This window comes from Drosophila sechellia, chromosome 3R (assembly GCF_004382195.2).
Source record: "Drosophila sechellia strain sech25 chromosome 3R, ASM438219v1, whole genome shotgun sequence".
Taxonomy (NCBI): Eukaryota; Metazoa; Arthropoda; class Insecta; order Diptera; family Drosophilidae; genus Drosophila; species Drosophila sechellia.
In genome coordinates, this window is record NC_045952.1 from 15,300,380 (window position 1) to 15,313,420 (window position 13,041).

A 13,041-nucleotide genomic window follows, 5' to 3' on the forward strand; every position below is an offset into this window, starting at 1 on the left:
GAACGCGTAAGTAGATGCGAACTTAAAGCCAATAACTTTTTTTTTGGATTTTTTTCTCTAATGGATTCATATACATTTGTGCTCATTAGAAGCGGATTGGCAAACAAGACCCGATTCAATCTTCTTTAGTTGGAACCATCATTTGTGACCAGAGAGCAGAGTGTTTAGGAACTTGGAAGCTAGAGCTTATGAGGCTTGAGTGTATAAACAATTTTATTGTTGCCTGGTGGTTGCACATTCATTTATTAAATCTCTAGAAATACTCAGCGCTACGTTTTTGATTCAAAGATTCGGCGCTACGTTTTAGATTCAATGATTCGGCGCAAATTGTTATTAATTATGTGTTCACATTGATTTCATATTATAGTGCTCTGTTCTCTAGTTTTCTAGATCTCAACTAATCGATATGAGCTTACATTAAAAATGTTGAATTCTAATGCAAATTATGAAAAAATGGTTTGGTCTTTTTTAAATCCCCTTGGTTGTTTAATAATTGATGTCTTAAGACTTTAAGTGGATTTTCTTTGGAAATTTCATAACTTCCTTTATTATGAAATCTGTATTATGCAAAATTCAATGCAGTTCATAGCCCAAAAATATATATTTTGTAATTGATTTAACGAAAAAACGTTTGACCTTGTAATTCAAAATTTGAATAAATTAAATATTGAAAAATCCGTTAATTTACGATATTTGATAGGGCTAACATAGGTTCTAGTATATTATCGCGAGGCCCTGCGGTATATTCTAATGGGGAACCAACGGTCACACTGGTGCACTGCTATCTTGGGATTGGATTCAGGCCACTTTCTTCCGAAAACCCATTGTTTATTGTTTAATTTGGCGCCACCCCCTCCACCTACCGGAATTTAGTGTTGACATGGCTACGGAGCGGATAACCGCCTGCACTTAGTTTCTAGCCAGCGTCGAGCGATGACTGTTTGGGGAATAGAAGCCATCACACTGAACGGATCGTCGGCAAGGGAAAGTTTGGAGCACCTTCCGGGAAACGGTGCAATTCGGGAGATTCCAGAGGTGGGAGCTATGAACTCCGTGGAGCGCTACCGGCAGGAGTGGCAGGTGCTGCTCCAAAACCTCGATGCGGACCCGGAAAGTCTCCGGCAGTCGGCATTTGCCGGCGATCTCAAGATGTCCAAATTCCGCAGCGTTCACTGGGCCCTCCTACTGCGCGTCCTGACGTCGGAGTACCGCAGTTGGGCTAGCCAGCGACTGCAGCAGCGAGTGAGGTACGACAAGTTCCGGGCGGACTACGTCCGTAATCCGCACCAACTGGCCGTGGACTGCAACGATGACCCGCTGTCACAGTCGACGCAAAGCGTATGGAATCAGTACTTCAGCGACCAGGAACTATTCGCCGTCATCCGGCAGGATGTGGTGCGCACTTTCCCGGGCGTGGACTTCTTCCGTAAGCCATTGGTGCAGAATGCAATGGTCAACATACTGTTCTACTACGCCAGGGAGCATCCGTACATGTGCTACCGGCAGGGCATGCACGAGATCCTGGCTCCCATCATATTCGTGGTCTACAGCGATCACCAGTCCCTGCTTCACTTTAGCGAACTGGCGAAGACGGATATCAATTCCACGCTGCTGGACGTGCTGGATCCCGCGTATCTGGAAGCGGATACCTAGTACGTAGTTCAAGTAACATGAAATCTCTTTATCTTAAATCAATGCGTTCCTCGCAGCTCTTTGTTCTCCCGCCTCATGGCCTCCGTGGAGTCGTACTATCGCGTCTCGAATCTGGTCTCCACACCCGGTGGCCACATCGAACAGCGAGCCGAGGTGCGTCGCAGTTTGCGGGTGCAGCAACCAGCCCTTATCGCTACCCATTCCTCTTTCAGAGCCCCGGGGACAATGAGACGCCGACCGAGGCGGAGGTTATCGGCCAGCTGAACTTCATACGGGACAAAATACTCGCCAAGCAGGACCAGCACTTGCACCACTATCTACAAAAGATGGAAATCCCACTGCACATATTCGGCATGTGAGTTGGCAATGAAAATGGGGGTTTTAGTTACTAGTAATGCTTTTCGAAAAGAGAGTTCCACAAACAATATGAAGATATTTTAAAAATGAATATTGAAACTAACCAAATTATCTATTTCCTTATTATAGTCGATGGCTAAGACTTCTCTTTGGACGGGAGTTTATGCTGCTAGACCTGTTGCTGCTCTGGGATGCCATCTTTGCAGATAGCGACCGCTTCGACCTGCCCAACTACATTCTAGTGGCCATGTTGGTGCACATCCGTGATAAACGTGGGTACTCCCGCCTGGTGCCTTAGTTCCTAAATAATGACCTAACTAATGTCGATATCAGTGCTTCTTAGTGACTACACCACATCGTTGACATATCTAATGCGCTACCCAAACAATGTGGACGTTCATCTGGTGCTGAGGCATGCCCTATTCATGCTCAATCCCAAGCAGTTTGAGTATCCGCCAAACGCCTTCACGTGTGTGTCCTTTGCCAACAGTTCTGCGGACAAGGAAGTGCCTCCTCCTGCGGGACAACGCCCGCGCACCAATTCAGAAAACTCTTCGATGGCCACTAGTGCTAGCCAGATCGATCGGCAGATCACCTTCATGCAGGAGCGCAATGCGGCGGATTCTTCTGCGCTGGCCAAACTGCAAGATACCCATCGAGTTGCAATGGATGGATACTTGGAGAATGTGAGTATGCTTTGATATATGTCGTATAAGTGTTTCTGTTACCATATTTAACCGTTTATTAAATTATATTTAATTATAAAAAAAACAAAACTACTTAAATCTAAGCCAATCTTTCGTACATACTTTGGAAGTAGGGTTTTAGTGAGTCAATTCTTAAATACTTTCAAGTTATAACGTTACATTTACATTCATGAGAATAACATTAAGTGGCTTGGCTTTTTTGATTTTTTTACAACGACCTGTACTTAAGAAATATTTGTATCGGCCCTTGCAGAGTCCAGAGCTACTCCGATTGGAGCTGAAGAATGCCCAAACTGTAATCAAGATAGCCCGAAGCAAGTTGCAGAGCTACCTGAGCAATGTGCGCCATCATGTGGGAAAGCAGGCGAGTAGTAGCGAAGAACTCGGTCGGACACTGGACGGGATTGAAGAGCTATGCAGCTTTCTGGACGTTAAATTCATGTTCCCGCTGCACCAGCGATCGGCGCCCATCGACCAGGCTCTGGAGGCCAACGAGCAGAAGCAGCTGAACAGCAAACCGCCAAAGCTAACGGCTTCCTCCACTCCCGCTAACGCACCCGCTGCTCTCTCTGCAACTGGCGGCTATCAGATGCCCGAAAACGCCTTTATGCACAGCTCGATGCGACGGCTCCTGGGGGAACTGCGTGAAATCGAGCTGTCCACGATAACGAGCGATGAGAAGCCTGGAAATGCGGTGGTGCAAAACGGATTGCCAGCTGCGGAGCCCCAGCAAAGGCATAAAAACGAATCGAGTTGATCGTAACGACTGAAACTGAATTTAGACTTAAACAGAGCAGCCACAAAGTGGATAAACCAGAACTAGTAAGAATTATGATTAGAAGACATACAGTTTACTTAAATATTTCGGACTTGAATAAGTCCATAATTTGTAATTTTCTTAATGAAAAATAAATATTTTCTGGTATTGGAATGGTTCCGAAACAAAACGTCTTCAAAACATGCAAGTTTCGGAAGCAACAGATTCGTTTTGAAGGAGTCAGTATTCTATGTGATATCTTGGAAAAAGCTCCATTGTTTGTGTATTCTAAATTTCGAATAATTGCTTGCAAGTATTCATCTTTAACCTTAAATATATCTGATTGAGTCGAATTTAAATAATGACAGTGACAAAGTCTAAAATTACGTGTGATTCATATTTCCTAGGACCCCTATGGCCTGCGGTTATGGTTCACCATTGTCCGAAATGTTGTGATTTGACTACCGTTGCTGCTGGGACCACCACGCATTATTGGAGTCGAGGATGTTATGCTTGCCGGTGCCTGCTGCATCTGCGGCGTCTTGGTAATGGTAATCATCTTGGAACTGTTGGTATTGTTGACCCGTATCTGCCTGAGCATGGCCAACGTGTTACCATTGCTAAGGTCCGCCTGTGAGGTGGATGGTGCTTCCGAAGTGCCACCTTGACTGAGTCGTCCGTTCACGTTGGTCCGACTCTGGGTTGTTAGTTTGTCCAGCGGTACACAACGCACGGAATCCGTATCGAGGCGGTTGGTCACTTGCGTTTGGTTGGAAGTTAAAATACGGCGTATATTCTCTGGCAGGTCTTTGGCGCTACCATTGATGGTCACTTGGGTAGAGGAAGCGCCGCTAACTGTCTCTTTCGGTACGGTTTCCTTGTCGTTATTATTGTTCTGCCCGTTATTGTATTCATGCGGGGTTGTGACAACCGAGGAATGCAAATCTGCATCGGCAGAAGCAAGGGGAGCGGAACTAGAAGCCGGAGGAGTTTTAACTGGGGTGACCGTAGTTGTAGAAGGCGATTTCGAGGAAGCACACACTGTAGCTGTGGTTGAAGTTGTCGCATTTCTCTGCATGGCACGAAGCTCCAAGCTACAAACGAGCTGCATGATTTTCGACTTGCCCTCTGCGGCTAAATCCAGCGGCAGGGACTTCATGGTCGGCGAAATGCTGTCAAAGAAGAGATCCACTACATGTCGTGGTTCCGGTGGCTTACTCGGTGACACTGTCACCGATGGCGGCGCCTGGGCCATGGACACGTTATGTGCGACCGACTCCCGTTCCAAAGTTCGCAAGCGCGTAACAATATCAAACGACGAGCATATCATGTCCCTGGCCATGTCCATTTGGGAGCGTTCCTCCTGTTGTTTGCCCATTGAGTCGCGAAGGGCGCGTATTATGCGACGAACCTCCATTGAGCGTCGGGACCGCTTCGCCAGCGGTTCCGCTGTGCTGCAATCGGATCTAAGTACCCATAATGAGTGGTTATTAGAAACAGTTAATGAAGGGATTTCGAATCTTAAACTCACCGAACGCTCATATCGTTTTCGCTCTCCTGCCTTTCGGCATCAACAGTGGGAGTGGTACTAACTGACGGTGCATTGGCGGCAGCGGCGGCATTGGCTTTGTGCCGCTCCACATTTTCGAAGTGCTTACGCGAAGCGTCGTGTTGCCGCAGGTAAAAGACCTTGATCGGCAGCCGGCTATCACAAACACGGCAGTGACAGTGATTCTCGTCATTGGCGTCGGGATCCAGCCAGTCGTACTTGGCTTGCAGCTCTGCCATAGCCGCTTTCTGTCTAGCCTCGGCGCTGGCCAAAGCCGAAGCTGTGGCCACAACAGTGGAAATTTCACCTGAGTTTTTGTTCGATGTTTTCGAAGGGTTGCCACCATTGCGCTTCCGATCAATGCGGAGACGTATGTGTCGCGTAGTCCTCTGGTGCTTGGAGGCCCACTTGGATGAGGGCAGGTAGAGGGACACTTCGCACAGCTTGCACCAAGCATAGTTTCCACGCTGCTCGTTCTTTTTGTAGGAGAGCCACGGGAAGCGGCCCTTCCACACCATTACTTTGCCCTTCATAGTTGCCGGAATGGGCTTGACGAAAAGCTTATTGTCCGGTCGAGCAGTCTTTCTTGCCTGCACGGTGCCCAAGTTGAAGTTGCTCTGGGAATCTTCTTCTGCGTCCTCCTCTTCTTCTCCATATTCCTCGTCCTGTTCCTGCGATTCTTCATCATCCTGCCCATTATTTGTAGTTTGCGTGTTTGTGCCATGGTGCAGTTTGGCTTGCCGCTTCTTGAACTGCTTCACCAGCTTTACATGCCGGACACTCAACTCATGTCGCGCCTTTGCCGTTTCGTTGTGGAAGCGAACGCGGCAGAATTTGCAAATCTGGGTCTTTCGGTCCTTGGAGTAGCAAAGCCACGGGTAAAAACGTACCGCAGCGCGAACCTTGGCCTTTCTTTGCTCGCTAGTGGATTTTTGAGCAAAACTATACGAAATAATTATTATTAAAGCAAACATTAAAAATATTACAAACAACATACGCTTTTCCGAGTTTTTGGATCGAGGACCAATTGTCATCGTCATTATCTTCACTGTAATCGGTCTGCGATGACTGGGCTTGATCACTTGCCTCCGCATCCTCTTCATTCATGTTATCGTCGTCGTCCTTTTCGCCGCCTCTGCCGTCACGCGATCCAACTTCGATGGCTGCCTTGGCGGTGGCCAAAGCCATGGTATGCTTCTCGGACCTTTCGTGGTTCTTGCGCTTGATCTCCGAGTTTCCATACATAAATCGCTTGCGACAGACGCTGCAGTACCCAATGGTGGGGTCTTCGGGATCAGCAATCAACCAAGGATGCATGTCGGCGAACACGGCCCAAATGCCGCGAATATCTGAAGAGCTGAAGTGAAATAGTGGAAGCAGTTCAAGAACAGGAACTATTTATGTTCTGTAGAATAACACTCACCTCTTTTCATTGGGTGCCAATAGCAGGTGACAATGAGCTCTGGTTTTACAGTGTCGAAGGAAGCTGGTAATCGCCATTGTGCAGTTGCAGAGCGTACATCGGCATTGTTGTGGATTGGTGTCCGGAATCAGCGCACACCATTTGCTAGGGTCGTCGCCCGAATCCACATCGCCGTTCATCATAACCACAGGGGTGTCGTGAGCATCCTCCGGCCCAGCTTCTGGTTCAGATTCCTTCTCTCTGTCGGCCTCATCCCCGCCTCCAGCGGTCACGCTGTTGCTCTTGCTCCTCTTTCGCTTCCGACTCCGCTTATCGGAATCTAGGTTGCGCAGTGCCTCAATGTGACCTTTGGTGGTTTCATGGCGTTTGCGCAAATAGACAAACTCCACGTTCATTCGCACGTGGCAGATGCGACATGTCCCGACGGTTCCTGTGGGGTTGGAACGTTCAAGCCAAGGATGCCAACGGAGCCAGCGCAGCCAGTTGAAGTTGGTAAAGGCCTCGATCTCGGAGATTCGCTTCTGCTTCATGGCGGCCACATAGCTCTTGGTGCCGAATTCGTGCTTGATTTCGTTGTCGCTGATTCTACGGAAAATTGGGAGTTAATAAGTGTTCTTGAACTTTCGGTGGTCTTAATATGATTTCATTTTTTCCTTTTTCAAAGGTGCATATCTTCGTAGCAATACGAGTAGAGCTACTCTTATTGAAAGCAGGGAGTGTAATACATGTAAAATGTATTCTGAACCGCGACCAAGCCTGTTATCCACCAGTTTCTTTGTGTCAAACAATTGCTACACGTTGGAAAATTAATGCGGACTCGGTGCAGTGTTTCATTCATTAGGTTTTCAGTTTATTTTCATACTACAGCGCGCTTTCTTGATAACAAAGTGAAAGGCATTTAAAGAGTTGAGCTTTTACTTTATCCCGCGTGTTAATAAATTTGATTTCTCTAACTTTTAGATTTCTGTACTCTTTTCTGTAATCTTTCTGATACTTACGCTCCTCGAGTTTGCTCCTCGCTTTTCTTAAATGCCAGATAGTTACACTCGCGTTCCTGGTGGTAGAGCGACATGTTGTGCTGTTGGATGTGTCTGGATCGGTTGTTCACGTTGATGGTCATGTTGCAGTAAAGACAGAACGCAAGGGAGCCATCGGAGTCCTCGTGTAGGATCCAGGGCCAACGCTTCATCCAGAGGAGCCAGCGCTGTGCGCGGGGCATCTTGCGGCTCATGGCTCCGTTAGTGCCACCGCCATTGCTGCTTTCGTCATCCTCGTCGTCGTCATCGTGGCTGTCTGCCGGATCATGGGTTTCAATCCTCTCCAGCAGGCCCATGGGATCGTGGTACGAGTGGGAGCTCTCCGCATCGCTGGAGGGTTCAGTTTTAGTGGATTCACGTTCCTGGTCTTCCAGGAGGGGATCCTCGCTGGTCTGTTTGTCGTCTGGGTTATTTAGAGCGGACTGCAGCTCGGCCACCAGCGGAGCATGTTCGTCGTCCATGATGTCCTCGATACCCGGGTCATCCCGCATCGGGTGCTTGTCCTCCTCCACCTCCATGGCCGTATCCCCATCGTCATCATCCACCACGATGACTATGGGGGTCTCCGCTTCCTCGATGTGATCCGGATCCACCACAGCACCACCCTCTACGTCCATGATTTTCAGCTCGTGCGTTGCCGACGCCAAAGTTTCGGAATTCGCAGACGCCATTTTGAGGCCGGCGTTGCTGTGAGCATCTGTGTTTTTCGCCTGTGTGCTCGAATCCTGATCCATCACGAGATGCTGGTTATCCAGGCACTTTGCTTTTATATTTGCCGGCTTTTGGGAGATCACAGCATACGGTTAAAAACTAAAACAAATAAAAATAATTGCAAGCGAAAACTGAGATTCGCTGTCAAGGCGATTGCCAATGTGACCGTCCTGTTGCAATAAATCGGCGGGCTAAGGACCATATACTATGGAAGTGCAAAAAATACTTACAATGCGACTGAGTGACTGGACCGGTCACTTTATTGTGAGAGGTCTTAAAACGTACTGCTCACACTATTACAATAATTTAATCACTACATGATTAAAGAATATAAAGAAATTACATGCATTAGTTTAATATTTATATTTCGTTGAATACTTAGAAAAAGCAAGTAAAATTAAACAACCGATTAGGGTGACAACTCTTAGCGTATGTGGAAAACGGGTTATGTGGTATTTCTGTGCTTGTGGGCACGGTCATACCGCACTGGATTTTGTTTATATTTTGGAAAAGACTGCCCAAATGTCAAACCTCCAGTTAACTCAGGAAAAACTGTGAGTATACCAAAGTAAGAGACCGGGGTCTAATGTTCACTGACTATATTCGCCGCCCAGAGATGCCCTACGCTCCGAATACAGGCCACGCCGGCCGTGCGCCCAGCTGAAATATCCTCGACCCAAGACAAAGCCGGAGTACCAAGCGATATATCCGTGGTTGCTCCCGGATGAGACGGATCCGCACTTCGTGTTCTGCGCGGTGTGCGAGTGCAGGCTCAGCTGCAAGAGATCCGACCTGGGAAAGCACGAGGGTAGCATTAAGCACTCGGAAAATGCACAAAGAAAATCGTTGCCCGCCAAGGGCAACAATCCGAACTTTGATGGACCCAGCTCCGGTGCGATGAAGTGGGATGATACCGAGGACGAGGAGGGTCTGCTGCAATACGGAACAGATCCCCAAGACGACGATACAGAAGAGGAGGATGGGGAACTGGACGAAACAGAGGGCGACTGCGAGGACGATGAGGAGCGGGCTCAAGAACTGGAAGCACAGAATGATCTCGAAACGGAGCCCGTTATTAAGCAGCAACGCCGCACCTCGGAGACCGACTCACAGAATTCCGGCATGCTGGATTATCTACCACTACACGTGACCATCAACGAGTTGCCTCAAAGTCTTCCGTCCACTGTCTCCGCCTATCCCACATCCTCCACAACAGCAACAGTAGCTCCGCCTTGTAGGATCACCATTAAGAAAGTTCCAGTGCACAGTACTCCACTCAGTGGAATGTGCCAAGCTCAGGAGATCAATTCCAAGGCCACCATAACGCCTATACACACGACGCCCTCCTACGCTGCCCGCCCGCTGCAATCTTATCAACTGCAACCATTGTCACCTATAACGCCAGCGCGCGACTCTTTGGAGCTGTTCTTCGACAGCATTTGCGCCACCGTCAAGAACTTGCCGCCCAAACTGGCCACCGAGGGCAAGATCCGGGTGATGCAGCTCATCGGGGAGCTCGAGTTGCGTGCTCTTTGCGAACAGGAGGCGCTCTCTCAGGTCGCCGGACTTCCGGATCTCGCGGGAAACTCCATGTCCGGAGCATCTGAGGCCTCAGGCAGTGGTCAGCAGAATGCGACAGTGGCCTCCACCACAAAATAAATTCACCTGGACTTTGGAATCGGTTCCAAACCGTGCTCAATACGGCAATTAGAATATATATATAGTGCTTTCTCAAATTTTTAAATTTTGTTAACTGATCTTCATTAATAAAGTTATTTATTAGTTGTTGTAGTCTTGAGTGCATTTATTCTTTAAATCTATCTGATGGTGTTTTTTGTTCTATGAAATGGCTTTATTACATATCATCTTTTTATAAATGTAATTGCCTATATAGAAATCCTGACCTTGGCTTGCCAGCAAAGTATAAATTGTGAATTTTCTCAGAGGATGTTATCACCGAAGAGTTGTAATCAATGATCAAAAACACTTCTTGAGTGTGGGTAACAATTGTGAATGATACAAAGCGAATTCACTAGCTCTGATAAAGGGTAAATATTACGCATGTACAATACCATGTGAAAAAAGTGTGATAAAAAGTTTATCGCATAATAGGTTCGGTAGGTAAAGATAGTAAAAATCCCTCCATCAGGCGAATTTCTCAAGTGTAACGAACAAACAACATGTAATATCAGATTGAATCAATCAGAATCAATCAATTGAAAAATGTCGGTAATTATAAATATAAGTTAATAAATCTTTATTTGTAAAATTGTAAAAAATGATTGAAAACAAGAGTTATCAGTAAGGCACTTAGTTAATTGATATTGGGGGAAATATCCCCTTAAAAGGCTTGCTTGCCCTCCAACATGGCTTTCCCGCAGTAGAACGGGAACTGGACTCCCTGGAGCAGAATGTCCGATATGCCCTGCGAAAGTAAGGAAACAAGTCGGTTAGCAATGTTTTTCCAGGCAATGGGTGTGGGTGGGTCTACAAATCGGGGCCAGCTATCGCTGTTGCCCATAAGCTCCGGTTGTGGGTCTGATAAGTTCCCGAAATGACTAATGGGTTAAACATCTTGGCGGCGCGATAAGGAAAGTGCCTCATGCAACCAGCAGGTGAAGCAGGTAAATTGACTCACCCCGCCATATAACTTTAAATGCTGCTCCCAAAAAAAATCCCTATAAACCCACTTACCGTCAGGGCGGGAATGCAGGAGGCAAATGCGTAGACCCAGATGTAGAAGAAGGCGCAGAAGAATGCCACGAAGAAGGAGACGAACCAGAAGACCAGCAGCCAGAAGACGAACCACAGTGGATTGGGCATCGTGATGAGTGGTGTTGTTTGTTCAGAGCGATTTCAGCTGTGCGATAAGATAAATACAAGGGATCTTGTTAGTGGAAAGATCCATAAGAAACTGAAGCTGATCATCAGTCGCCTTCTTAATAGAGCAGATCTCATTAAAAACTTCAAGACTTGGAGCTCTGCATTTCGTTTACTTTTAATAAGCAAAACACATGTCATTAATTTGATACGCGCATTAACAAAGTGACCTCATAATATTTTTAATGAGCTAACAAATTAAACCTTGCATTTCGGAAGAACACGATTCTGATAAACCCCACCTAATTAAAAGAGCTTCTAAAACGTCACTTCTATTTCTAAATCATTTTTTCTATCGCAGTATCAACGTTCCAATTTAAGATAGCGAATGTCAAGTTATTCGGGCAGGTAAATGCTTCAGTAAACCCCATTTGTGTTTGCATATCACACTCATTTATAAATAGTTTTTAGTCATATGCAATTCGAAATTATATATTATATAAGTAGTCCACGAGTTAGGCCTTTGAAGATCAAGTTTGAGTTTTAGATAATATCTTCCTTCACTATAAAATGATTAAATATTCGAGTCTCTCCTAAAAATACATTTTCACTTTCAGAAAATATTATTAAAATATGCATTCACTCAGGTTTTACCAACGAAAAATGCATTTGAATGGCTTTCTTCTGCATTTAGATTTCACTTTTGAGTCGTGACAAGCATACAAACGACCGATTTGGCTTGGTTTTGAGACTGAATTTAGAAACACTGACGCAAAAACTGATTGTGACCAAAATAAGGCAGAGTATATAAGGTCAAGACCTCGACCGCCGATTTCGAGACGAATCCCACGATCAAGTGGCGATTATAGTACTCTCAAAACAAGTGTCGTCATTATGCAAATCACACTGCTAGCAAGCACTGCACTTGGCGGGGTGTGTCGCCTTAAGTCATCGCCCATCTTAAGTCATCATAAAAACAATTGCAGATCGCCCACAAACCGGTTGGCGAAATTAGCACACGGGGAAAATCTGATTAATTAGAACAGCCGAATCTGAAGTATGTGCCAATTAATAGGCGTATGCCAACTATGCGTAAGTATTTTATAAATACTGTATACCACGCACCCACGTATTTAAGATCGAAAACAACTTAACAGCCGAATGGCAGAGAGGCAAAGCAAACAATAACAAACCAAGTAGAAGATCGGATCGGAGGTCGACGTCCGGTGGATTCGAGAATGGAATGAAGACTGAGAAGCGCAAACCGGCGCAACAAGTTGCATGCCCACTGCAGGCAGGGTTGTCACCCGTCCCACTGCGACGCGCACTTTCGAAGGAAAGCTTCGCGAAATAGCTTTTGGCAGCGAGGCCGATCTAAGAGTTAAGCAAAATATTGCGTTTTTAGGTAAATTGAAAGAGAAATCGTTCTTTTTAATGCAAATACATACACAACACAAAGACTGTCTAATAGATAGTATGTGTTTAAACCAAATAGATATTAACTATTGTAATAAAATATAAATGTTTTCGAAACATAACAGTCAATTTAGAACATGCAAAAAGTCAATATTAATCAACACACAAGGTACGGCAAATACCATGTTGTATTAAACTAATTTTATTACATTTATCGTTATCATTCTTTTATACTATGCTTCCATCAAAACAATATTTAATTTAATTCTTTCTCCCAATTCTTAAAGTACAATACTAGCAAGAAAGCAAAGAAATAATGTTAAAGTTCACCCACATTGTGAATGCCCTTATCAGCGAAACTTATCAGTCAAATGTTTGGCCATTCCGTTTATGCCTTTTAGCGCTTATCTTAGCAACTGCCGCATTCGGTTTCCCGGCCAGCAATCAATCGAAGCTAAGAATAAAAACTTGGCCAACCTCAGCTTCGTTTTGGGAAAGCTCTTCGTGCCGCAAGAAGCTTTATGCGGCTGCTTGTCAATGTTTTCATATCAAATTTCCTATAATATATCCACCCCCCTCATTTCCACGACCGTATGATGGTGTGTGTGTAG

The 13,041-nt window shown here is 45.8% G+C and overlaps 4 protein-coding genes across 4 annotated transcripts; 2 read left to right on the plus strand and 2 right to left on the minus strand.

Annotated features, from left to right (window-relative positions):
* Nucleotides 1-770: 770 nt before the first annotated feature.
* On the plus strand, nucleotides 771-3,675 carry LOC6621454 (TBC1 domain family member 5). Its single transcript, XM_032720740.1, has 6 exons — nucleotides 771-1,652; nucleotides 1,710-1,806; nucleotides 1,866-2,008; nucleotides 2,140-2,282; nucleotides 2,344-2,696; nucleotides 2,971-3,675. The coding sequence occupies exons 1-6, from the start codon at nucleotides 934-936 to the stop codon at nucleotides 3,472-3,474; spliced, it is 1,959 nt and encodes a 652-aa protein (XP_032576631.1). The 5' UTR covers nucleotides 771-933; the 3' UTR covers nucleotides 3,475-3,675.
* Nucleotides 3,547-8,368, minus strand: LOC6606558 (protein suppressor of variegation 3-7). Its single transcript, XM_002031323.2, has 5 exons — nucleotides 7,445-8,368; nucleotides 6,447-7,031; nucleotides 6,021-6,380; nucleotides 5,006-5,965; nucleotides 3,547-4,940 (listed from the first exon to the last, which is right to left on the minus strand). Exons 1-5 carry the CDS (start codon nucleotides 8,215-8,217, stop codon nucleotides 3,887-3,889), a joined length of 3,732 nt encoding a protein of 1,243 aa, XP_002031359.1. The 5' UTR covers nucleotides 8,218-8,368; the 3' UTR covers nucleotides 3,547-3,886.
* Nucleotides 8,369-8,642: 274 nt separating this feature from the next.
* Nucleotides 8,643-9,987, plus strand: LOC6606559 (protein suppressor of variegation 3-7). Its single transcript, XM_002031324.2, has 2 exons — nucleotides 8,643-8,748; nucleotides 8,809-9,987. The coding sequence occupies exons 1-2, from the start codon at nucleotides 8,717-8,719 to the stop codon at nucleotides 9,851-9,853; spliced, it is 1,077 nt and encodes a 358-aa protein (XP_002031360.1). The 5' UTR covers nucleotides 8,643-8,716; the 3' UTR covers nucleotides 9,854-9,987.
* Nucleotides 9,988-10,427: 440 nt separating this feature from the next.
* LOC6606560 lies at nucleotides 10,428-12,311 on the minus strand. The gene is made up of 3 exons (XM_002031325.2): nucleotides 12,208-12,311; nucleotides 10,889-11,054; nucleotides 10,428-10,619 (listed from the first exon to the last, which is right to left on the minus strand). The coding sequence occupies exons 2-3, from the start codon at nucleotides 11,015-11,017 to the stop codon at nucleotides 10,536-10,538; spliced, it is 213 nt and encodes a 70-aa protein (XP_002031361.1). The 5' UTR covers nucleotides 11,018-11,054; nucleotides 12,208-12,311; the 3' UTR covers nucleotides 10,428-10,535.
* Nucleotides 12,312-13,041: the final 730 nt, after the last annotated feature.